Raw genomic sequence first — 27,695 nt, forward strand, 5'->3', positions numbered from 1 at the left:
GGACATTCTACAAAAAGTACCATCTTTGTCCCCATCTACAGTTACAAACCGTAGTCTGGCTTTTTTATGGCGGTTTTGGAGCAGTGGCTTCTTCCTTGCTGAGCAGCCTTTTACGTTATGTCGATATAGGACTCGTTTTACTGTGGATATATATACTTTGTACCCGTTTCCTCCAGCATCTTCACAAGGTCCTATGCTGCTGTTCTGAGATTGATTTGCACTTTCGCACCAAAGTACGCTCATCTCTAGGAGACAGAACACGTCTCCTTCCTGAGCGGTATGACGGCTGCATCGACCATGGTGTTTATACTTGTGTACTATTGTTTGTACAGATAAACGTGGAACCTTCAGGCGTTTGAAAATTGCTCCCAAGGATGAACCAGACTTGTGTAGGTCTACAATTCTTTTTCTGAGGTTTTGGCTGATTTCTTTTGATTTTCCCATGATGTTAAGCAAAGAGGCACTGAGTTTGAAGGTAGGCCTTGAAATACATCCACAGGTTACACTTCCAATTGACTGAAATTATGTCACAAATTATATAAGAAGCTTCTAAAGCCATGACATTTTCTGGAATTTTCCAAGCTGTTTAAAGGCATAATCAACTTAGTGTATGTACACTTCTGACCCACTGGAGTTGTGATACAGTGACTTAATCTGTCTGTAAACTATTGTTGGAAAAATTACTTGTGTCATGCACAAAGTATATGTCCTAACCGACTTGCCAAAACTATAGTTTGTTAATTAACAAGAAATTTGTGGAGTGGTTGAAAAACAAGTTTTAATGACTCCGACTTCAACTGTAAGTGAATTTGTCCCGATACTTTTGCTCCCCTAAAATGAAGGTACAAAAAGTGCTGTAATTTCTAAATGGTTCATGCGGTACGGATGAAAATCCCTTTAAATTAAAGCTGACTGTCTGCACTTCAACCTCATAGTCATTGTTTGATTTTAAATCCAAATTTCTGAAGTAAAGAGCCAAAAGAAGAAATAAAGCTTCACTGTCCCAATAATTATGGCGGGCACTACATATTCCCTACCAGATAGATGACATTCCAATGCAGTGTTCCTCTAATGTTATACTTACCAACCACACACAGGAGATTTGATCAGCTCTGACACGCCGAAGGACAGGGAGCCCATGAAGTCGTTCCTGGTAGTCCGGTCCCAGTCCCACACCTCTACAGACAGCCTGCGGTCCTTATCTGTAGCCTTCAGCTTGCTGGAATAACACACAGACATATGTACAGTGTTAATGATAATGACTACATTACCCAAAATACACAAATGTGAAAGGGGCCTAACATTGTGCCCAGGGGTACACCTCAACTCACAATGTAAAAGACTCATTCCAGGTGGGATTGAGGTTGGCGAGGATGGTCTTGGTCTTCTTCTTGGTCTCATTCTTGGGATCTGGGATGAGCTTGAGCTTGACGTAAGGATCAGACGAGCCGTTGGGGTCCATGGGGATCAGATTTCGGCCTTCGCCCACTGATGGAGACACAACACAGAGGGAAAAGGTTGATTTTGAACTAATACAGGTGACATCATTTCTTGTACAGTGGAATACCTTGAGAGGAGTTAGTGTGTTCTTTAAAGTTGCCTTGTAACAGCATGATGGATTTAATAATGGGCATGGAAATTCAACAATCAGGAGATATTTTATAAAAAATAACCCATATGTAGACAGCATAGAAACCTGCTAGAGATGGTTATACAGTATGTATATTGTTGTTACTATTTCAGTAGTACCAGCCTCCCCGTCTCCCTCCTTGTGGTCCTGTGTTTAGCCATGTTCAGCAAACTGAGCACAGACACCAGGGACATTAGCACCCCATTAGCACTCTGGCTTCCAGAGCCATGGAACACAGCCAACCACTTTACATTATGCAGGGATTCGCCACGGAGACCGAGCCACTGAACGCCTGCCTGGCCAGGCAAGCCCTTAAGCCCAGGAGACCCGGAGACAGCTTGTCATGTGGTCATGTCAATCAAATGCTGGCCCTGACATAAGGGCTTGTTGATAATAATGCGAGATTGACCTTTGACCCAGAACGAGAGCAGATAAGCTACTAGAGTAAAAATGCATAATGGATGCCATTTTGTCACGTTGTGTTGATAGGGTAGAGTAATAGACTAGAGTCTTTATTATCTCAGATGGGCAAATCATTTTGCAGCACATAGTAAAAACACAATGAACACATGACAATAAATACACACAAAAACTATATAGAGGTTTACATACACCTTAGCAAAATACATTTAAACTCAGTTTTTCACAATTCCTGACATTTAATCCTATTAAAAATTCCCTGTCAGTTAGGATCAACACTTTATTTTAAGAATGTGAAATGTCAGAATAATAACCAGTGGGTCAGAAGTTTACATAGACTCAATTAGTATTTGGTAGCATTGCCTTTAAATTGTTTAACTTGGATCAAATGTTTCGGTTAGCCTTCTACAAGCTTCCCACAATAAGTTGGGTGAATTTAGGTACATTCCTCCTGACAGAGCTGGTGTAATTGAGTCAGGTTTGTAGGCCTCCTTGTTCGCACACGCTTTTTCAGTTCTACCCACACATTTTCTATAGAATTGAGGTCAGGGCTTTGTGATGGACACTCCAATTCCTTGACTTTGTTGTCCTTAAGCCATTTTCCACAACTTTGGAAGGATGCTTGGGGTCATTGTCCATTTGGAAGACCCATTTGCGACCAAGCTTTAACATCCTGACTGATGTCTTGAGATGTTGCTTCAATATATCCACACAATTTTCCTCCCTCATGATGCCATCTATTTTGTGAAGTGCACCAGTCCCTCTTGCAGCAAAGCACCCCCACAACATGATGCTGCCATTGCTCCCAAGGATGAACCAGACACAGGTACACCTCCAATTGACTCAAATTATGTCAATTAGACTATCAGAAGCTTCTAAAGCCATGACATCATATTCTGGAATTTTCCAAGCTGTTTAAAGGCACAGTCAACTTAGTGTATGTAAACGTCTGACCCACTGGAATTGTGATACAGTGAATTATAAGTGAAATAATCTGTCTGTAAACAATTGTTAGTAAAATGACTTGTGTCATGCACAAAGTAGATGTCCTAACCGACTAGCCAACACTATAGTTTGTTAACAAGACATTTGTGGAGTTGTTGAAAAAACAGTTTTAATAACTCCAACCAAAGTGTATGTAAACTTCCAACTTCAACTTTATACAGCATTGTGTACACAGGAAGTAGACCTCGTACCAGGCATGAATAGTCAGTCCATACCAAAACAGTAGAGAACTACAGCTTATTGAGAAAGCTGAGAGCAGCTGGCATGAAGGAGAGTTTTGACCTGTTAGTTCTACACTTAGAGGGCCTGTATCTGCGCTTAGAGGAAAGCAACAGAATTTCAGCAAACAGAGGATGCTGGGAGTCCCACAACTAATAAATATTAATAGAAACTGTAAGTTTCTATAGTAATTTATATTAAGCTATAGCAGTTATATTACCTAAATGCATTTTCAACTAAGTAATTATATTTCCCTCACAACACCAAACGTATAGAAAATTAAACCATAACCTACGAGCCACTGATATATACATAATATATATATATATATATACATAACAAAGGGGCTACATTTTTGCCTGGGATTGTCATATGAGAGTGAATTAAGTTACGAGACAATTCGATAAGCCTTGTGCAAATAAGCTTTAAACTTGCTTCCGTCTGTCCCTCCTGCTTGCATCTGTGCTAGAGGATTTGTCCCGTTTGGATAGCGGGTGATGCAGTATGCTGTCAGAGATGAGAGAGGGCTGGAGGGGGAGGACACCTCATTGGGAGAGTCAGGGGATCGTACCAAATGTCTCCCTATACTTTACATCGTGCACGACTTTAGACCAGAGACATACAGGGGGTGAGTTTGCCATTTGGGACTTAAAGCAGAAGCTATTCTTCCTTTGGTCCAAACAGGATTAAAACAATTACATCTGAGCCGCAGCCTACATCATAAATAAAACAATTACATCCGAGCCGCGGCGAACTCGGACCTAACCAGCTAACGGAACCAGGCTGGAAATGGGGGATAATGTGTTGAAGCAAGGATGCGTCTCAAAATGGCTTTCTCAAATGGCACCTTATTCCCAAATACCGTGAACTACTTTCGACCAGAGCCCTATAGTCCCTGGTCAAAAGCAGGGCACTACATAGGGAATAGGATCCCATTACAGACAGCCATGGAGTCATCCTAGTCTACACTTGGCTAGGTAAGGAACCTGATCCTCCCCTCGAAAGCATGCGCCGTGTCATTTTAGCATAACTCTTTGTCATGCAATACTGACAGTAGGTGAACTATGAAGATAGTGACGTGTCTTGATATCTGCTTCTAAAGTGTATAATGTGTGTCCTGGGAGTGAACTCATTCACCTGAAAAACCTAATGAGAATACATGGGAACCGCAGTTTTGTAAATACCAATAAATGATTGCATCCCCGTACACACATACTGTGTGAACATACAATGTACAGATATATTCAATAGGCTTATGTTTATATTATAGTGTAATTGGTATAAATACAACACATCCGTTCAAGGTAAAATACCTCAAATGTACAGGTGACCAATGACCTTTATCTACACACTCTCTCTTAACGGACGCGACTTTAACTGTCCCAATACAAAAGGTTAGGTTTTGAATATTTAAAAAATGGTTCCAAATAAAGGTGTAGGCAAAGCGCTAGTAGCCAAGTGACCTTTGAATAATGGCCTTAAGTTTTGACAGCGTGGGCGGGGAGACAGCAGCTGGATATTACCTGACTGGACACTGGCGTGTGGACTACGAGAGTGTGTGTGAGCGTGCTTGTGTGTAGAACCAACTCCAGCAAAAAGTGATTTAACTGCTGGTGTATAAAGCCCCTTTGTCACGCGTGCCCAGACAATAATATTGTTAACTCAAATTTGAGCAAACCTTCCGTGTTCTCTTTAAAAATGAAACTCCATTTCCACTAGCAGCCAGTAGGAGGAACCCTTGATTCTCCAACAGAACGTCTTGTCTGTCTGTCTGTGCTGTGTGCATCTGACTCTGCTATCATAACAGCTGTACAACATGCTACCTACCACCTGACGAGCGGCACACAATACACGTAGACTTATCTGGATCAGTTGTTATTGTATAATCTACAGTACTGAATTGTAATATACAGTAACGGTCAAACGTTTTACAACACCGACTCATTCAAGGGTTTTTATTTTGACTATTTTATACATTGTAGAATAATAGTGAAGACATCAAACACATATGGAATCACATAGTAACCAAAAACAAGCGATAAACAAATCAAAATATTTTTTTTATATTTGAGATTCTTCAAATTGACACCCTTTGCCTTGATGACAGCTTTGCACACTCTTGGCATTCTCTCAACCAGCTCCACCAGGAATGATTTTCCAACAGTCTTGAAGGAGTTCCCACATATGCTGAGAACTTGTTGGCTGCTTTTCCTTCACTCTGCGATCCGACTCTGAAGCATTAATTTGGGCTGCAATTTCTGAGGCTGGTAACTCTCATGAACGTATCCTCTGCAGCAGAGGTAACTCAATCCTGTGGCGGTCCTCATGAGAGCCAGTTTCATCACAGCACTTGATGGTTTTTGCAACGGCACTAAAAGGAACGTTCAAAGTTCTTGACATTTTCCATATTGACTGACCTTCATGTCTTAAAGTAATGATGGACTGTCATTTCTCATTTGAGCTGTTCTTGCCATAATATGGACTTGATCATTTACCAAATATAACCATCTCCTGTTTACCCACCCTACCTTGTCACAACACAACGGATTGGCTAAAATGCATTAAGAAGGCACACCTGTTAATTGAAATGCATTCCAGGTGACTACCTCATGAAGCTGTTTGAGATAATGCCGAGAGTGTGCAAAGCTGTCAAAGGCAAAAGGTGGCTATTTGAAGAATATCAAATATAAAATATAATTTTGTGTTCACTATTATTAAACAATGTAGGAAATAGTAAAAATAAAGAAAAAGCTTTGAATGAGTACGTGTTCTAAAACTTTGGCCCGACAGTGTGTGTGCATATAAAGCCTTATTTTAGTGGACTGACACATTGCTTGTGCATCACACGACTCCGACAATTCTATCTCCTACAAGTCTACAAGTGTATCTCCTACAAGTGTGTGTGTGTGTGTGTCAGTCAGTGACAGTCCTCATTGACACACTGGGACATGAAAGGGGGAAAGGCCTCAACGCCACCGTTACCTTGGATACCAGAGTCTCGAGGACAGTCTCCTTATAAAATGTACCTTGGATTGAAAAGAACAGGCACTTGTTACGTGATTAACGCAGCCCTCGCCTGAGTGGGTGCGGTATTATTGAGTGATAGACGGAGATAACAGAAGAACTGAGTCAGAGCTGTGTTGGTTAGAACCGTTCTCTTTTCAGACCCTTTCTCTCTTTCAGCACATTGGATTGTACCAAATCACATCATATTCTGCACACACATACTGTATGTAGCAGATGTTATTGCGGGTGTAGCGAAATGCTTGTGTTCCTCGCTCCAACAAGCGCAGTAGTATCTAAAAATAGACAACAATACACACAAATCTAAATGAAAAAATATAGAAATATTGCAGGAGTTTTGCAGGAGTTTTCTGACAATTCTGCAGTTGTCCATACAGCACGCATCTTTGTCCATTGGTCCTAAATCCAACGGAACTGACACACAGAGACATTAGAATGTGAAGTCAAACATAAAGAGCTCAGGGAGTGACCACTGTCCGAACGACTGGGCTGGTTAACGGGGGATCATTTGAGCTTTAAGGACACAAAGTTGGTGTCCTGAAACCATCGGAAGAGGGGCGGGTATGTTAGCCAGTCACCAGGTTAACAGGGGTGAGGGGTGTCAAAGGGAGGGAGGGGAAAAGGGTGCGAGTGTGTGTGAGAGGGGCGAGAGATAGAAACAGATTGTTGTGGGTGTATACATTCAGACACAAAAACTCCCTTATCAATCCAAAACAAAGGTTAAATAAATAACCGTCTGTTTGCGTACGAGTCTGTGTGTAAGTGTACGCTTGTGTGTGTGTGTGTGTGTGTGTGAGTGTACATGTATGTGAGTGAGTGTGTATGGTTATGAGCGTATGAACTTGGTTATGTGATTCTATCCCTGTGTGTGTGTGTGTGTGTGTGTGTGTGTGTGTGTGTGTGTGTGTGTGTGTGTGTCTCTTCAGCACAGTGTGACAGGTGTGGAACAGGGAGTGTCATGTGGAGCAGCAATCCCTGACTGGTGTAGAGTCGTGTGGCTCAACGGCAAAAGAGAGAGAGAGAGAGAGATTGAGAAAGTGGTGCTCAGTAGAGAGCCAGGCAGCCGGGCCAGCCACGGAATACCAATGACATGGCTGCCTGTTGGAAGTCTCTGCCAGGAGAGAACCAGCCTAGCCACAAAGTTCAGCTGCTTTGTTCTCTCCGTCTGGGAGCCCCACTGAGGAGTCAGGGTGTGTGCATGCATTTGACTGTGTGTGCATTTCAGTTTCCATGCCTTTGAAGCAACAAACTTCAGTTTCCATGTCTTTGAAGCAACAAACTACAATAACCTACTACAAACTACTATACATATATTGCCTGGTGTCTTTCGACTAAAAAGCGCCTTCAATAGAGATTGGACAATCAGCCTGCCTTTAAGTCCAGGACTAAGGCGTTGTCTGTGTCCGGCCTTAGGCGTGGTCCCCATGGCATCACACAGAGAGCCACAGAGTGTGAAGGTTGGGATTCTAGGAGTGAAGGCTGGCTGGCTGTGGGACTAGGGTGTGGGCTTTAGCCACAATAACTCCTCTGTGGCAGTTGGCTGCTTGCCCTCTTCTGGGTTTCTGTTGACTTTTTAAATACACGCCCACTGTGTCTACTGTACACATTCTGAATATTGGATAGCAGGTCTGTTTTATGACAGTGGAGTCAGTGGGAGCCGGGTGGACAGCTGTGGTGCTGTATAGGAACTCTTCTGGTATAGGCTGGGACTGTTCTGGTATAGGCTGGGACTGTTCTGGTATAGGCTGGGACTGTTCTGGTATAGGCTGGGACTGTTCTGGTATAGGCTGGGACTGTTCTGGTATAGGCTGGGACTGTTCTGGTATAGGCTGGGACTGTTCTGGTATAGGCTGGGACTGTTCTGGTATAGGCTGGGACTGTTCTGGTATAGGCTGGGACTGTTCTGGTATAGGCTGGGACTGTTCTGGAATAGGCTGGGACTGTTCTGGTATAGGCTGGGACTGTTCTGGTATAGGCTGGGACTGTTTTGGGCTACACACTGCCCCCTGTCTTTAGAGGTGCGATTTAGTAGGTCAGATGGGTAATAAAGGTGCAATATGAGGTTCAGTGACCTAATTTGTGTCCGTAGCCACAACGGTCACAGCCATCACCGCCGTCAACATCGTAATCACCGCCAACAGCGTCACCACCACCACCATCTAGGGAATTCCTCATTTGCCTGCAGTGTTTCTACGAACAAACCCCATGATTTAATCATCACCCCATACACTCCAACCAGGCTCGTTCTGAATCACAGGAACGCAATCAGGATTTTATTTCATTCCTACGCCTGGTTATTACAGCTGATGACTCACAGACCCTGCCCACTACGGTGCCCTGTTAGGGTCATTACCAACAACAGTGAAGTATTTAGTGGAGATGGAAAACATTAGCATAAGGAAAAAACTGCTGGCCTCATGGAGGGAAATACTCTGCCAATTTATACTGGCACTAAGTAAATTGAATCCACATAACAGACTACGTGGGAGTGGGAGGGGTAATGGAATGCAGGCAATGGTCGCTTACCAAATGGCACCCTATTCCTCCCTACATAGTGCACTACTTTTGTATGCATCCCAAAATGGCACCCTATTCCCCGGTCAAAAGTAGTGCACTATGTAGGGAATAGGGTGCCATTAGGCACTAGAAAAGACAGCACTATGGATCCTGAGAGCAAGTGCTGTATAATACACGGCAACATCTGATTGGTTGTAAATGTGATTGACAGCTCACATTGGTGACAGAAAAGGCAGAGGACTATTGAATGCAGATGATGGTTTTCTGTATGCAGGGGGAAGCAAAGCCGTGGATATAGCATTGATAGCCAAGGGTGGTAGACCCGACATTCACCTCTGCGCAGTTCTACAACATCTGACAAAACGTGCTATTGACTAGACAGCGGTAGAGCTCACACTCCCGAACTGCCAACACATGTCAATCTTCCTGCCACTTGTCTAGTATTACCTCAGAGAAACTACCGAACGACGTCTGCCATGTAACATATTCTGATGCCACGTCAATCACGCTGCCTTGAGTCTGACAGTGCACCCGTGGCTTCTATATCATGTTACGAATCAGAGATCGAAAGACTCGGGAGAGACAAAACACAGGAAAGCTGCCATTGTGAATTAAAAAAAAAATTGAGGTCGCGAAAAGACAATTTGAACAAGAGGAGAATGAGGCCCAGTTCCATTGTAATTTGAGGGACTGAAAGTGAGAAAGAACAGTGGGATGAGGCATAACGACATCCAAAAGAGAGCGATGGATGGAAAGGGGTGCAAAAAAAAAGAGACAAAAGGCAAGATGGAGAGTGGGAAAGATGACAAAAAAAAATCAGGAGATTGAATCGTGTTTAACCAAAAAGAGGGAAGCAAGATCCCGAAAGAGCCAGGGGATGAGGGGATTGTTCTAGATGAGGTTTTGCAGAGCCGAGCTGCGAGTCAGAGCAATTACACCTTTCATCCACACACACACACACACACACACACACACACACACACACACACACACACACACACACACACACACACGACTAACAGCTCAAATAAATACACAATGAGTAACAATACTTGGCTATATACATGGGGTACCAGTACAGAGCACAAAACCAAACATGCACACAGACAGACCGATATCAGTCTGGTCTGTATTCATGTTTTTATGGGTTTGTTTGTCTGAGTGTGTGTTTATGAGTATTTGTCAGTCTCTGTGTGCATCACTCTGAGCCAACCAAATCTCCTTCTCTCCTCCAACCTACCATGTCCAGAGTTACAAAACAGCAACAGAAACACTGTCACCCTGTCTTACATAACACCGGACTGAATGAACAAAGGCTGAGGCCCGAGACAAAACACACAGAGAGAGAAAGAATGGACTCTGTGTTTGAGGGAAGAACTGAAGGAGGAGGGCACATACCCAGAGGTTTGTCCTCAACCGGAACAGAACAGAGCTGGTTCTGTCCAGTTAGCTCCCTACGGCACCATCCTGTCATAGCGATTTCACCCGTTTGGCGAAAACACATCACCCCACTCTGTGTTCAGTGTTTTGCCTTTCCTGCGAGCATTTCACCCTCTCTGTTCTCTCCAACTCCCCCGTTTGATACCTTACTCTCTCGCTCTCTTCATCTCCCTCACTCATCCCTCTCTTTCTCTGTTTCGCTCTCTCGCCCTCAGCCTCTCGGTCTCTCCTTCTCCAGGCATCATGGAGAAGTCAAGTGGAGCCACCCTTCTTCCTGTGCCAGAGTCGCATTCCCCACCTGTCCTCCGTGGAGACATTCTGGTGACGAGTGACGCCACGGACGCTATTGGGGGTCTCCCTGATGCAGGAAGGAGAGGTGTCATATGGCCAGCTGTCCTCCTGGCCCTTACCAATGAAGGTATGATTATAGGACCTCGAAGAGGCAGGGTGGAGTGTGTGTCACAGGATGAGAGTGAGAGTGTGGGTTTGTGCGTACGTATGTGTGTGTGTGTGAGAATAAAGATATGATTCATATCGTGAAGAGGCAGGGTAGAGTGCATGTTCTGTAGGTGCCTGAGTGATGGCTATGGGTTTGTTGTCTTTGTCGGTTTAAAAAAAGGTAAACCACTAAGTTCCTCAGCTCAATACACAGAGCACTTAGAGCTGGTGAGATACCGTGGGACAAAAAAGTATTTAGTCAGCCACCAATTGTGCAAGTTCTCCCACTTAAAAAGAGAGGCCTGTAATTTGCATCATAGGTACACTTCAACTATGACAAAATGAGAAAAAAAGAAGAAAAGAAAAAAGAGAAAATCATATTGTAGGATTTTTTATGAATTTATTTGCAAATTATGGTGGAAAATAAGTATTTGGTCACCTACAAACAAGCAAGATTTCTGGCGCTCACAGACCTGTAACTTTTTTAAGAGGCTCCTCTGTCCTCCACTCGTTACCTGTATTAATGGCACCTGTTTGAACTTGTTATCAGTATAAAAGACACCTGTCCACAACCTCAAACAGTCACACTCCAAACTCCACTATGGCCAAGACCAAAGAGCTGTCAAAGGACACCAGAAACAAAATTGTAGACCTGCACCAGGCTGGGAAGACTGAATCTGCAATAGGTAAGCAGCTTGGTTTGAAGAAATCAACTGTTGGAGCAATTATTAGGAAATGGAAGACATTCAAGACCACTGATAATCTCTCTTGATCTGGGGCTCCATGCAAGATCTCACCCCGTGGGGTCAAAATGATCACAAGAACGGTGAGCAAAAATCCCAGAACCACACGGGGGGACCTAGTGAATGACCTGCAGAGAGCTGGGACCAAAGTAACCAAGCCTACCATCAGTAGTAACACACTACGCTGCCAGGGACTCAAATCCTGCAGTGCCAGACGTGTCCCCCAGCTTAAGCCAGTACATGTCCAGGCCCGTCTGAAGTTTGCTAGAGAGCACTTGGATGATCCAGAAGAATATTGGGAGAATGTCATATGGTCAGATGAAACCAAAATATAACTTTTTGTAAAAACTCAACTTGGTTTGGAGGACAAAGAATGCTGAGTTGCATCAAAGCATGAAGCAATGAAACATCATGCTTTCCCAAACAGGACGACTGATCCGTGTAAAGGAAAGAATGAATGGGGCCATGTATCGTGAGATTTTGAGTGATGAAACCTGGTTGGGTCTTTCAGCATGACAATGATCCCAAACACACCGCCCGGGCAACGAAGGAGTGGCTTCGTAAGAAGCATTTCAAGGTCCTGGAGTGGCCTAGCCAGTCTCCAGATCTCAACCCCATAGAAAATGTTTGGAGGGAGTTGAAAGTCCGTGTTGCCCACAGCCCCAAAACATCACTGCTCTAGAGGAGATCTGCATTGAGGAACGGGCCAAAAAAACAGCAACAGTGTGTGAAAACCTTGTGAAGACTTACAGAAAACGTTTGACCTCTGTTATATACCCTTTGTTAGCATTGACAAAGTATTGAGATAAACTTTTGTTATTGACCAAATACTTATTTTCCACCATAATTTGCAAATAAATTCATTAAAAATCCTACAATGTGATTTTCTGGATTTTTTTTTCTCATTTTGTTTGTCATAGTTCAAGTGTACCTATGATGACATTTCATTACATTTCATTATAGTACAACGGTTTGATTTGTCTAATCTTAGCAATTTCTTCTTAGCTAGCTACATAGCCGTCTTTGTATCAAAGATAATTGCGTAATTATCGTATTTCGTCATCCTAACGTAGTCTACACTGCTTTCTGCCCAGCAGCTAGCTAACGTCCACTAGCACAGCAGCTAGCTAACGTCCACTAGCACTGTAGAAACTATTACACTCAACGACTCGATTAGTGTAGTGTTAGCTAGCTACATAGTTGTCTTTGCTGTCTTCGTATCCAAGGTATTGTGTAGTTTAGAGTGTGTAGACTTAGAGTGATTATCTTAATTTACCGAGGTTAGCTAGCCAGCTATTTGTCGTCCTTAACGTAGGAGTCACTGCTATAGCTAGCTAGCCAACAGCTAGCCAACGTCTTCCGAATTGAACTTCAACAACCCGGTCAACATTCCGCCTCGCTCCACAGGTAGTATCACATTTTCATTTCACTTCACTACAGTACAACGGTTTGATTTGTTTGATCGTAGCTAGCTAGCTACATAGCCGTCTTTGTATCTAAGACAATTGTGTAGTCTGGAGCGATTTTCTAGGTTAGCTAGCCAGCTATTGTCGTTCTTCTAACGTAACGTTACGTAATCAACACTGCTAGCTAGCCAGCTAGCCCCGAATAGCAGCACTGTAGAAACTATTACACTCGGAACGAATTGATTAGTGTAGTGTCAACAACGTAGCCACTGCCAGCTAGCCTACTCCAGCAGTACTGTATCATTTCAATCATTTTAGTCAATAAGATTCTTGCTATGTAAGCTTAACGTTCTGAACATTCGATAAGTGTAGTCCACTTGTCATTCCAATCTCCTTTGCATTAGCGTAGCCTCTTCTGTAGCCTGTCAACTATGTGTCTATCTATCCCTGTTCTCTCCTCTCTGCACAGACCATACAAACGCTCCACACCGCGTGGCCGCGGCCACCCTAGTCTGGTGGTCCCAGCGCGCACGACCCACGTGGAGTTCCAGGTCTCCGGTAGCCTCTGGAACTGCCGATCTGCGGCCAACAAGGCAGAGTTCATCTCAGCCTATGCCTCCCTCCAGTCCCTCGACTTCTTGGCACTGACGGAAACATGGATCACCACAGACAACACTGCTACTCCTACTGCTCTCTCTTCGTCCGCCCACGTGTTCTCGCACACCCCGAGAGCTTCTGGTCAGCGGGGTGGTGGCACCGGGATCCTCATCTCTCCCAAGTGGTCATTCTCTCTCTCTCCCCTTACCCATCTGTCTATCGCCTCCTTTGAATTCCATGCTGTCACAGTTACCAGCCCTTTCAAGCTTAACATCCTTATCATTTATCGCCCTCCAGGTTCCTCGGAGAGTTCATCAATGAGCTTGATGCCTTGATAAGCTCCTTTCCTGAGGACGGCTCACCTCTCACAGTCCTGGGCGACTTTAACCTCCCCACGTCTACCTTTGACTCATTCCTCTCTGCCTCCTTCTTTCCACTCCTCTCCTCTTTTGACCTCACCCTCTCACCTTCCCCCCTACTCACAAGGCAGGCAATACGCTCGACCTCATCTTTACTAGATGCTGTTCTTCCACTAACCTCATTGCAACTCCCCTCCAAGTCTCCGACCACTACCTTGTATCCTTTTCCCTCTCGCTCTCATCCAACACTTCCCACACTGCCCCTACTCGGATGGTATCGCGCCGTCCCAACCTTCGCTCTCTCTCCCCCGCTACTCTCTCCTCTTCCATCCTATCATCTCTTCCCTCTGCTCATACCTTCTCCAACCTATCTCCTGATTCTGCCTCCTCAACCCTCCTCTCTTCCCTTTCTGCATCCTTTGACTCTCTATGTCCCCTATCCTCCAGGCCGGCTCGGTCCTCCCTCCCCGCTCCGTGGCTCGACGACTCATTGCGAGCTCACAGAACAGTGCTCCGGGCAGCCGGCGGAAATGGAGGAAAACTTCGCCTCCCTGCGGACCTGGCATCCTTTCACTCCCTCCTCTCTACATTTTCCTCCTCTGTCTCTGCTGCTAAAGCCACTTTCTTCCACTCTGAATTCCAAGCATCTGCCTCTAACCCTAGGAAGCTCTTTGCCACCTTTTCCTCCCTCCTGAATCCTCCTCCCCCCTCCTCCCTCTCTGCAGATGACTTCGTCAACCATTTTGAAAAGAAGGTCGACGACATCCGATCCTCGTTTGCTAAGTCAAACGACACCGCTGGTTCTGCTCACACTGCCCTACCCTGTGCTCTGACCTCTTTCTCCCCTCTCTCTCCAGATGAAATCTCGCTTCTTGTGACGGCCGGCCGCCCAACAACCTGCCCGCTTGACCCTATCCCTCCTCTCTTCTCCAGACCATTTCCGGAGACCTTCTCCCTTACCTCACCTCGCTCATCAACTCATCCCTGACCGCTGGCTACGTCCCTTCCGTCTTCAAGAGAGCGAGAGTTGCACCCCTTCTGAAAAAACCTACACTCGATCCCTCCGATGTCAACAACTACAGACCAGTATCCCTTCTTTCTTTTCTCTCCAAAACTCTTGAACGTGCCGTCCTTGGCCAGCTCTCCCGCTATCTCTCTCAGAATGACCTTCTTGATCCAAATCAGTCAGGTTTCAAGACTAGTCATTCAACTGAGACTGCTCTTCTCTGTATCACGGAGGCGCTCCGCACTGCTAAAGCTAACTCTCTCTCCTCTGCTCTCATCCTTCTAGACCTATCGGCTGCCTTCGACACTGTGAACCATCAGATCCTCCTCTCCACCCTCTCCGAGTTGGGCATCTCCGGTGCGGCCCACGCACTGGTGTCCCCCAGGGCTCTGTTCTAGGCCCTCTCCTATTCTCGCTATACACCAAGTCACTTGGCTCTGTCATAACCTCACATGGTCTCTCCTATCATTGCTATGCAGACGACACACAATTAATCTTCTCCTTTCCCCCTTCTGATGACCAGGTGGCGAATCGCATCTCTGCATGTCTGGCAGACATATCAGTGTGGATGACGGATCACCACCTCAAGCTGAACCTCGGCAAGACGGAGCTGCTCTTCCTCCCGGGGAAGGACTGCCCGTTCCATGATCTCGCCATCACGGTTGACAACTCCATTGTTTCCTCCTCCCAGAGCGCTAAGAACCTTGGCGTGATCCTGGACAACACCCTGTCGTTCTCAACTAACATCAAGGCGGTGGCCCGTTCCTGTAGGTTCATGCTCTACAACATCCGCAGAGTACGCCCCTGCCTCACACAGGAAGCGGCGCAGGTCCTAATCCAGGCACTTGTCATCTCCCGTCTGGACTACTGCAACTCGCTGTTGGCTGGGCTCCCTGCCTGTGCCATTAAACCCCTACAACTCATCCAGAACGCCGCAGCCCGTCTGGTGTTCAACCTTCCCAAGTTCTCTCACGTCACCCCGCTCCTCCGCTCTCTCCACTGGCTTCCAGTTGAAGCTTGCATCCGCTACAAGACCATGGTGCTTGCCTACGGAGCTGTGAGGGGAACGGCACCGCAGTACCTCCAGGCTCTGATCAGGCCCTACACCCAAACAAGGGCACTGCGTTCATCCACCTCTGGCCTGCTCGCCTCCCTACCACTGAGGAAGTACAGTTCCGCTCAGCCCAGTGAAAAACTGTTCGCTGCTCTGGCCCCCAATGGTGGAACAAACTCCCTCACGACGCCAGGACAGCGGAGTCAATCACCACCTTCCGGAGACACCTGAAACCCCACCTCTTCAAGGAATACCTAGGATAGGATAAAGCTATCCTTCTCACCCCCCCTTAAATGATTTAGATGCACTATTGTAAAGTGGCTGTTCCACTGATGTCAGAAGGTGAATTCACCAATTTGTAAGTCGCTCTGGATAAGAGCGTCTGCTAAATGACTTAAATGTAAATGTAAATGTAATGAAAATTACAGGCCTCTCTTTTTAAGTGGGAGAACTTGCACAATTGGTGGCTGACTAAATACTTTATTTGCCGCACTGTATGACAAGGAGGAGGAGGAGGAAGAGAGTACCACGCTATCTAAAGGGGAGAATGCTCATTTCCACTTTAATTGGAGTTTCACTTAGTCTCCCATTGACATCAATGCATGACTAAGTAAGAAGTTAGAACTCGCCCGTGAATATTAATCTCAGCGCTCGGAATCTCGTGGAAGTGACACAAGCCCATGCGTAAACGTTACCCTCATCGGATCTTATTACAGCTGCGTTTGGGCTTCTAAGACAAGGGTATTTGTTCATAGAATCCAGCTTCACAGCATGGCAATTCAGGGTTGTAGAACTGTTTCTTCAAATCTTCGGAGGTCCGATCAACCTGCCTGTTCAGGGGCAGAGCGACAGATTTGTACCTTGTCAGCTCGGGGATTTGAACTTGCAACTTTTCGGTTACTAGTCCAACGCTCTAACCACTAGGCTACCCTGCCGCCCCAATTATTATTATTAAAACCCTCACTCCCTGAACTTGCTTCCCTCTCTATGTGCACTCGTTACAACATCCCGCTCAGCCCAGTCAAAACTGTTCGCTGCTCTGGCCCCCCAATGGTGGAACAAACTCCCTCACGCGCCAGGACAGCGGAGTCAATCTATGAGACACCTGAAACCCCACCTCTTCAAGGAATACCTAGGATAGATAAAATCCTTCTCACCCCGCTGCCCCCTTAATGATTTAGATGCACTATTGTAAAGTGGCTGTTCCACTGGATGTCAGAAGGTGAATTCACCAATTTGTAAGTCGCTCTGGATAAGAGCGTCTGCTAAATGACTTAAATGTAAATGTAAATGTAACATCAGAAAACCGCTGCCACACGACGTCACCTGGACGTTACAGTTGAAACCGGGATTCACCCGTGAAGAGCAGACATCATCAGCACGCCAGTGGCCATTGAAGGTGAGAATTTTCCGACTGAAGTTGGTTACGAAGCCAAACTGCAGTCAGGTCAAGAACCTGGTGAGGATGGCGAGCATGCGGATGAGCTTCCCTGAGACAGTTTGTGTAGAAATTCTTCAGTTGTGCAAAACCACAGTTTCATCAGCTGTCTGGGTGACTGGTCTCAGACGATCCCGCAGGTGAAGAAGAAGCTGGATGTGGAGGTCCTGGGTCGGCGTGGTTACACGTGGTCTGCAGTTGTGAGGCCAGTTAGATGTACTGCCAAATTCTCTATGACATCGGAGGCAGTTTATGGTAGAAAAATGTACATTTAATTCTCTGGCACTGCAGTCATCATGCCAATTGCACCCTGGAGACATCTGTGGCATTGTGTTGTGTGACAAAACTGCACATTTTAGAATGGCCTTTTATTGTCCCCAGTACAAGGTGTAATGATCATGCCGTTTAATCAGCTTCTTGATATGCCACATCTGTCAGGTAGATGGAATATCTTGGCAAAGGAGAAATGCTCACGAACAGTGATGTAAAAACATTTGTGCACAGAATTTGATCGAAAGAAGATTTTTGTGCGTGTGGATCATTTATTTCAGCTCATGAAACATGGGACCAACACTTTACATGTTGAGTTTATATTTTTGTTAAGTATATGCTCGCATTACTTTGACATCCCATCAGCAGTAAGTATTTAATATATTATTATAATTATTATTATTATAAAGTTGTGTGGCGATTGGCAATGACAGAACTGATGTGTCAGACAAGGGCCCTGTGTCTGACTGACAGGCTCATTTAGAAAAGGTGAAGCAACAATAGAGCTGTGGTGTAATGTGATGGACATCATGCTAGCCCTGGGAATGCTAAGGGAATCCAGGTCGTATGTTAGGCGTTGTGCTGACAAACAGCCAAGCCGGTGCTTTACAGGAAACCAATAAGCAGGGCAATTCAAACACGCTGGCGAAGCTGTCTTTGTCTGCCTGGGAAAATGCATTACATTCCTATCATAGGAATGAGGCAGGTAACTATTAGACCAGAAGGCTGCATTATGTACCTCATAATAATTTACATGAGTTATGTAAGTAAATGTGTGATAGAAATGTCATCATTTTTCTCACATTAAAAGGTTTGTTTTGGAGCATTTTTGCATAATGACATAATCATAACACTGCCAAAGAATGATAACATTAGCTGTTATGAACTGACTCTCCGGGTGTTGCTAACACCTAGCCAACATAAACCTCTTCAAATCAAGAAACCACTTTCACCAGCGAGGTCCAGCTTCATCACAGCATTCCTGGCTCCATCATAGCCCACTAGAACACATTTCAGTATAAGGAGAGAGCTCCATATCCTCTTTGGCTTGCCAGTGCATTTAACATTCTGTCCACTTTAGACGGGCCCCAATCGGCATTCCCATCTGTCTGTCTGTTAATGTGAAGAGCTGTTAGTGATTTAGCTACGGGAATATTTGTGTGTGTGCTTGTGTTTGTTTGAGTGTGTGTGCGCCTCATAGCCACAGCACAGCCAAGCCCAGTGGAAGGGGGAATGTCTACCAGTAGGCATATAAGCAGGCCGCTGCTCTGTACTGAAGCTAAATAGAGTTAAACATAAGAAGAATGTTCCAAGGAGAAGCCAGCCAAAAGCCCCTTTGAAGCAGAACGGACTGAAAGTGACACTTAAATTAAGGAAGTGACTCTTAGTTGAAGGCTGCTTGGGAAGGCTACTGCCAGCCAAGGGATAAGGGACACATTGAGACCACAAGGAGTCAATTGGAATAGACGTGGGTCTGTATTTGTTAGCAACATGGCGTGGCCCTCTTTGCTCTCTTCTTCTTCCGACAGTGTCATCAGATGGGTGGCCCACACAGAGTACTAGATGTTCTAGTGCTGCACTGCCCAGTGGTGTCTCCTGAACGTTTTGTAGGCCCGGCGCCAATACTTTGGGAAACGCATCCTTCCTCCATTGGTCCCTTCGCCATCACTGATTTGACTGTGTTGGCGTTATGCTCTACAGTGGGAACCCTTACTCTCACCTATCCAAAATAGATTAGATTCATGATTGCATGAAGGGGTGGAGGAGGAAAGAACAATGCATTTGAACATTGGAACAGGGCTTTACAGTACAGTACATGGGTCCTCCTATCTCCACTTCCTGGTGCTGTTCTCTCTCTGTAACTGTATTGGATTATGAAAGTTAGGTCGACTTCCCTTCCTTTTCCCGATTCCTTCCTCCTCCCCTACATTTGAGTCACACTTAATTTCACACTAGCAGTTACGCCGATGGAGGGAAGCCACCCTCGAAACACACACACACACACACACGTCTGGTCTGAGCGCTTGGCAGCCAGCCGGGCGTGTGATTGGGCCATGAAACATATCGGAGGGAAACGAGTTGCTCTGGACGAAGCTGAACTGCAATTTTCATATGTAACAACACATTTGGGGAAACATAATAGGGTTAATATGGTTCTAGAGTGAACTCTCAATAATGGAAAAGTGCTATATGACAAGTACATGACTGGGCAATTATCAGCTCAATGGAAAAGCAAACTTAATGTTAACAGTGTGCGATTTACACTTTGGAGTGAAATAAGCCAAAGACCACTGCCCTATTTGATTGAATATTTCCGGGGTTGCTTCCATCTCGTGGGCGATAATGTGATAAGTGTGTGTTGAGGGAATGGGATTTGATTTAGGGACCCAAGCTTAACCAGTTAATGGACTGACCGTGTGTACCCGTTTCCAATTTCCTACAGCTCTATGTGTGGTGTGGATCCATATTATTATTTGGGGAGGGAATTCCACATGTATTTCACATGTATTTCACATGTATGTATGTAATTACACAAGCAGGCAATTAAATTGGAGTCATTGTACTGAATCTGAATGTGTACCAACACTGAAGTGGAGGACTCCACTACTAAATACATGTATGTGATTATTATGTAACTACTGCTGCATTAGCTAGAATTAGCATAAAGAGGGAACTGTTTCCTACAACATCCCATATCAAAGAAACACTAAAAATACAGTTTTTAACCACTGCACAACGTTATTCAGAAGTATCAATAGTTTGGCCTTGAAGTAAAATGTGGTACCACTTTATGCAGTAGCACTAAGCATATTGCCTGATTGGACCACCTTTGGTGTTGTCCATTCTATGCCTGACTGAAATCATCCGATGCAGAACCAACAGTTAAAACACACACACACACACACACACACACACAGAAAGACATGAGCAACGAGTTGTGACTTAATAAATACATGTAAAAGAGAGACCCGTTTCTGACTAAGCCCACACAGATATAACCCTGGGAAGGGACGTCACTAGAGATTCATGGATAGGGGGGCTATGCCTCTTTGGGGGGTCTGGCATACTCCCTCCTGTCCGTTTACTGTTAGCTAGCAGTCTCAAGCCACCGAAGTATATAAAGTTACAAGTAGGCCTAACGGTGCATGTACACTAGATAATGGTAAATTGCCGTGTGCCGCCAATTGTGACTCGCTTGTGGGTTAGCAGTTAACGTTTGATTGTGCGTCAATTATTCAGCATAGCAAGTTTGTATTAAGGTTCTGGTTATTAAATGGGTACATAGTTCAATAGTAATATAATCTGAAACAATCTGGTGACAAACAAACTTTGCTGCCCTGTTTCCAATTGTCCACATGGCTGGGAGAACCTATTCAAGTAAGTAAATACATTTCGTAAATGTAAAAAAAAAATGTATTATTAGCTTACTAGCTACAGCGCAGGCTAACTCAAATGTGCTGCAAAATGAGCTAGCTAGTTGGCTAGCTAACTATCTAGCCAACTTCACATACTGTACAGATAGCTAGCTAAGTGAATTACATTTCACCAGCTACCTAACTTCATATTAGCTAGCTATCTTGATATATTTATCACTGTAAAAAAACAAACTCCAAATGCATTTGTAGGTAGCTAGCTAACAGCCATGGAGGAGGGTGGAAGGATAGCAGTCCCAACTGTCAGTGAGAGAGGAGGCTATTCTGGAAAGGGCAGGTACTTTTGTGCAGTTCCTGTCCCTAGAAGTGAGGACGGAGATAATAGCATAATATTCAGTGCAGTGTAATTTGTGAGGTTTTCTGTCCTCAGATAAAGAGAGCTATGAAAGCCAGTGTACATATGAAGAGATCCCAAATGAAGACCAGTGGTTCTCAGTCCTGGGAAATCAAAGGGGTGTACATTTTTGTTTTTGCCTCAGCACCGCACAGCTGATTCAAATGATCAACTCATCAAGCTTCAAGTGGTATTTATGTATTCATTTGTGATGCCATCCTTGATATGATCCTGTTATTGTCACATGCTACACATACATATGTGTGTCCATGCATCTATCAATCCAATGTTATCATGATTTGTTATCAGGGATATTATACTTCAGTAATCCACAATGACCTGGTGATGTAACAGTCTAATAATTACATTATCTTCCATATTCCCACAGATACCTTGTAACTGGAGATTCCTTCAAAACAATTGCCTACAGTTAACGTGTAGGGCACTGCAAGGTTGGGTGACCAGGGTCATCTGGGACTGCCTCCTGGAGGAATTCAGGTGTGTGAAGGCTACCTGTGTCCTGTATAACTTCATGAGGATGGACACGAGGACCAGGAGGGGATCTGCAGCTCGCCGCCGTGTGCCAGAGGAGGAGTCTGCTGCTCTGCAGGATGTTTCAAGGATGGGGTACAACAACGCAGCAAGAGAGGCAATCTGTGTGCGGAAGATCTTACCCTCTTCGAAGAAGTAGGAGGTGGCTGATCCCTGGTAACACCATAGACTACACTATGCACAACCAAAGCCTCTTTAAGAGCTATTCACATTGCAATAAGAGTATTCTTTCATTTACTTAGCTATGTCAACTGCAGTTATTCAATTCCCAGTTTCTACTTCTCAGGTGAGGGTGCTGTTTAGGTAAGGTTGTGATGTCTGTACAAAAACAAAACTGGCTATTTTAAATAACCCATATTGAAAAAATGTAGAGCAATTAGACACCCTGTAACCCATACCTACACACTCATGTATCAATTTGATTGATGGATTGTGTTGTGCAGTATTCAGGCTCAGGTGTATAAATGTGGCTCCTTCCACCTTCAAAGAATAGGCAAGAGGGCCAACCATGGAGAATAGTAAGACACTTCATTATTTCTATAACTACGCTATATTGTTTGTCCTCGAGTGTCCGTTCATGTTTTTCAGCATAAAGTACTCTGCAGCCACTTAGTGTGATGTGGACACCAGGTAAGACCACACACACACAGATTCCTGTTGAACTCATTTCCCCAATAACAGTCTCTCTCCTCCACTTCCTCCTTTTCTCCCTAAATCCTCTAGGTTATATCAGCTGAGTCGGTGAACCGCTCCCACATCTGAACTGGCTACAGAGGGCACAGCATAATCAGAGGTGAGAAGTCACTTGGTCAGGTCAACAGGAAGTATGATTTAAAGAGATGCTTTGCATTGAAATACAGAGATGCAGTCGTCCCAGAGTTAATGATCCAAGGTCAGTTTTGCATTTCACCTCCTGATGATTATGATGACTAATGATGTTAGAATAAAAAATAAAAGCAAAAGGTTTAAACATGCTCTGTCTCTCATCTGCAGATATGTTTTGATGTGAGAGAGGATGCCAACCCCCAGGCCCATCATCGCCACCTCACCCATAATGTAACTGTGATGAAAAGAGAATATTTGGGCAGCACTGTGATTTATTAATCATATGCTGCCTTCCCTGCCCCTCTGCTTTTACTCATTTCCCTTTGTCTTTTACACCTCTTTCTTCTTCTGTTTTCATAATGCACAACAGATAAGCATTGAAGTACAGACTGAACTTGTATTTATAATATTACAATTATAATATTTATTATGCATGTATTTATAACACTTGGATAATGAACTTCTTTCAATAAAGCGTTTCACATTCTCTACTGGGGAGGCAGGTAGCCTAGTGGTTAGAGCGTTGGACTAGTAACCGAAAGGGTGCAAGATCGAATCCCTGAGCTGACCAGGTAAAAATCTGTTGTTCTGCCCCTGAGCAAGGCAGTGAACCCACGGTTCCTAGGCCGTCATTGAAAATAAGAATTTGTTCTTAACTGATTTGCCTAGTTAAATAAAGGTAACATAAAAAAAACTACACCTATCCTGTGTTTATCAGATCAATGCAGATGTAGGGCATTAGATAATGAGATGAACCGGTTTTAGACTATATACATTGTCATGACGTTGCCCTCTTTGGGTACAGCAAGCACCATCCCCCTCTCCCTGCCTCTCTCTGCTCCTTCAACCAGGCTGCTGTTGTTAGTGAGGTCGTAAATTCCTCGAAGAGATTATCTCCTCATTGACACAGTATAAGAGACAGTGAATTTTCATAGAGAACAAAGGAATGTCTTCCACCTCACAGAACTTGAGGTCCGAACAAATTTCATGTTCCGGAGAAGGTATAAAAGATCGGTGAAGAATCCAGCTACGAACTGGTCTGTTTGTTACAACTTGGGGAAGCTCATGGGAGACGGTGCGGCCACATTACCATAACGCTGTTTATATAATAGCCTCAGATATGAGGTTTTACATCTAATTGTTGTATAAGATGAATGAGTGAGGATGATACTGTTTGTAAAATTGTGTAATGTGATTTTGGACTGATTAATGAAGGAAACTCCAATTCCCTTTTGAGTTGAACTGAATCAGAGGACCGCCCATGAGCCCAGTTCGGATCAGGCATCCTGGGACAGCCCCGTTTCTGCAATTCCGAATAAAACCCAACTTTGAGAAATTCTAAGTAGACCATGTTTCCCTCAATTACGAGTACAAAGGTTGCAGACCAGACTGCTGAATCTTTAAAACATACCACATGGTTAAACTCTTAGACTATCGATACCGACAGAATAAGAACAAGTCTTTGATATTATTTACTAGTCTGCAGCTAGGAATTCGGCATCATTGAACGCGAAGAACGACAACCGCCGAAACACCCATTCTACAACAACATGAATGAATGTCACTCTGAACCAACCACTATAACCACGACAGAGAGAGAGAGAGAGAGAGAGAGAGAGAGAGAGAGAGAGAGAGACAAACAATTCTACAAAAGAAACAAACTTTTCAACAGCGACCAAGACAACACACTGAGCATTAATACAGTGGGGAGTATAAGTATTTGATACACTGCGGAATTTGCAGGTTTTCCTACTTACAAAGCATGTAGAGGTCTGTAATTTTTTATCAAAGGTCCACTTCAACTGTGAGAGATGGAATCTAAAACAAAAATCCAGAAAAATCACATGGTATGATTTTTAAGTAATTCATTTGCATTTTATTGCATGACATAAGTATTTGATACATCAGAAAAGCAGAACTTAATATTTGGTACAGAAACCTTGGTTTGCAATTACAGAGATCATACGTTTCCTGTAGTTCTTGACCAGGTTTGCACACACTGCAGCAAGGATTTTGGCCCACTCCTCCAGATCCTTCAGGTTTCGGGGCTGTCGCTGGGCAATACGGATTTTCAGCTCCCTCCAAAGATTTTCTATTGGGTTCAGGTCTGGAGACTGGCTAGGCCACTCCAGGACCTTGAGATGCTTCTTACGGAGCCACTCCTTATTTGCCCTGGCTGTGTGTTTCGAGTCATTGTCATACTGGAAGACCCAGCCACGACCCATCTTCAATGCTCTTACTGAGGGAAGGAGGTTGTTGGCCAAGATCTCGCGATACACGGCCCCATCCATCCTCCCCTCAATACGGTGCAGTCGTCCTGTCCCCTTTGCAGAAAAGCATACCAAAATAATTATATTTCCTGCTTCGCGGTTGGGATGGTGTTCTTGGGGTTGTACTCATCCTTCTTCTTCCTCCAAACACGGCGAGTGGAGTTTAGACCAAAAAGCGCTATTTTTGTCTCAGACCACATGACCTTCTCCCATTCCTCCTCTGGATCATCCAGATGGTTATTGGCAAACTTCAGATGGGCCTGGACATGCGCTGGCTTGAGCAGGGGGACCTTGCGTGCGCTGCAGGATTTTAATCCATGACGGCGTAGTGTGTTACTAATGGTTTTCTTTGAGACTGTGTTCCCAGCTCTCTTCAGGTCATTGACCAGGTCCTGCCATGTAGTTCTGGGCTGATCCCTCACCTTCCTCATGATCATTGATGCCCCACGAGGTGAGATCTTGCATTGAGCCCTAAACCCGATGGTGATTGACCGTCATCTTGAACGTCTTCCATTTTCTAATAATTGCACCAACAGTTGTTGCCTTCTCACCAAGCTGCTTGCCTGTTGTCCTGTAGCCCATCCCAGCCTTGTGCAGGTCTACAATTTATCCCGGATGTCCTTACACCCTCTCTGGTCTTGGCCATTGTGGAGAGGTTGGAGTCTGTTTGATTGAGTGTGTGGACAGGTGTCTTTTATACAGGTAAATTAGTTCAAACAGGTGCAGTTAATACAGGTAATGAGTGGAGAACAGGAGGGCTTCTGAGAGACGGAATTCTTACTGTTTGGTAGGTGATCAAATACTTATGTCATGTAATAAAATGCAAATGAAATATTTAAAAATCATACAATGTGATTTTCTGGATTTTTGTTTTAGATTCCATCTCTCACAGTTGAAGTGTACCTATGATCAAAATGATAGACTTCTACATGCTTTGTAAGTAGGAAAACCTGCAAAATCCGCAGTGTATCAAATACTTGTTATCGCCACTGTACATATATTGATTGCAATTGTTCCCAAATGAGTGAGCGTTCTTGTGTAAAGGATTAGCATTTCAATTGTTATAATTATTAACTCTGTAGTGACTTCTTAGTTGACCCCCAGTTCCCTTTTGTCTAACAAGCCGCCATGCCGGTTTAGCCCACTAGGGCACATTCTCCTATCATTTCTTGTAACCATATTTACTTTGTTTGTTTGGTTTATGCATTTCTGTGATTGTTTAGTTAGTTAATAAATAAATTATTTAAGACAATTGATGTATGGATGACTCAGTGAAGACTGGGTTCGTGCAGATAACCAACAGTTTACGTCGTTTGGAATGAGACTAACGTGAGGAAAAGTAAATCATTCATTAATCAGAAGACTATTGATCAGATATGAAAATATCTGAAAAGTTATTTTAGGAAATGATAACTTTGTAATCTGAATATATTCCTTGGTGCCCCGACTTCCTAGTTAATTACAGTTACATGATTAATTGGTTTAATCGCGTAATACTAATTACAGAGAATCTTTGATAAAAACTATACGTCTTCAATTTAATGATAGTAAAGACACGACAACATCATGCATAGGAAGTGTAGTGTACTGTTTTTAAATGTTTTATTTCTGTATATATGAATTAGAAATTAGCCTTTAACTAGTTAAATCCTGTTTCTAGTCTATTAGTTACAGTGTAACCATTGATGTCTCAGGACAAAGATTAGTAAACACTTTTGAAATGTATAATTGTAATACATATATGCAGACACAGCATCATTCAAAGACAAATAATTTGATACTCCTGGTATTGGATATGACTGAAAAATTACCTCATAGACATTCATACCTAAACTGAGAGTACGTGATCAGTGAATATATTAAATGTGCAGGCTAGAATGTGGGGATATCATGCATGGTAATAACTACATGTATATAGATAGCTTTCTACACATCCATAGGCATACAGGTATTTTTTTATCCTCCACTGCACAATAAGCAGGAACATAGCTAGCTATGTTATTCATCTATCAGCATTGCATGGCAAATATCAGCAAGGCAAGCATACAAAATTGCACATTTAATTTGCAGTTAATGTTGTAGCTAGCTAGATTCTTTAGATCCACTGTTTCACAAGACGACAGCCTGGTCTGCAGGTTGTTTCAGGTGTCCCTAAAACAAACAACCAGAATTACAATTTCATACCCATGTCACAACACCCATAAAGCTAGTCAGCTAGCTTGCTAAATCGCGATTTTTGAAAAATGAAATTTATGATTAAAAAAATATGCATAATCGTTTGTCTCTACATTAACTAACATATTGCTGTCAACTGTACATGTTTTGCATGATTCGTTATGACGTTATAATCCCTTACATTTGCTTCCATCCTAGTATTTGTTAGCCATCTAACGCTTAGAACACACGGACTGCGTTTTCACATCACTGCTGCATAACATTTTGCGCAGCGAGGCAACTATACTGATGCAGGTATCTTTTGCAGATGGTCACATGTGGTTGGACACATTTTTAAAATGTTTTTATTTCACATTTATCTAACCAGGTATGCTAGTTGAGACCAAGTTCTCATTTACAACTGTGACCTGGCCGAGATAAAGCAAAGCAGTGCGACACAAACAACAACACAGAGTTACACATAAACAAACATAGTCAATAACAAAAGAGAGAAGGAAAAAAAAAGTCTATATACACTGTGTGCAAGGGAGGCAATAAAT

At 43.9% G+C, this 27,695-nt stretch overlaps 1 protein-coding gene and 1 long non-coding RNA gene across 2 annotated transcripts in view; one reads left to right on the plus strand and one right to left on the minus strand.

Annotated features, from left to right (window-relative positions):
* Window positions 1-27,695, minus strand: part of LOC135522487 (protein kinase C alpha type-like) — a 226,709-nt gene that overhangs the window by 65,412 nt on the left and 133,602 nt on the right. Inside the window, exons 6-7 of the mRNA XM_064948789.1 lie at window positions 1,332-1,488; window positions 1,085-1,219 (exon numbers count right to left, since the gene is read on the minus strand). Coding sequence (XP_064804861.1) covers window positions 1,085-1,219; window positions 1,332-1,488 — 292 coding nt within the window. The remainder of the gene's footprint in view (window positions 1-1,084; window positions 1,220-1,331; window positions 1,489-27,695) is intronic.
* Window positions 10,296-24,440, plus strand: LOC135522512 (uncharacterized). Its single transcript, XR_010452686.1, has 3 exons — window positions 10,296-10,673; window positions 21,723-22,778; window positions 22,880-24,440. It is a non-coding gene; the product is annotated as an uncharacterized LOC135522512 (long non-coding RNA).

Source organism: Oncorhynchus masou, chromosome 4 (genome assembly GCF_036934945.1).
Source record: "Oncorhynchus masou masou isolate Uvic2021 chromosome 4, UVic_Omas_1.1, whole genome shotgun sequence".
Taxonomy (NCBI): Eukaryota; Metazoa; Chordata; class Actinopteri; order Salmoniformes; family Salmonidae; genus Oncorhynchus; species Oncorhynchus masou.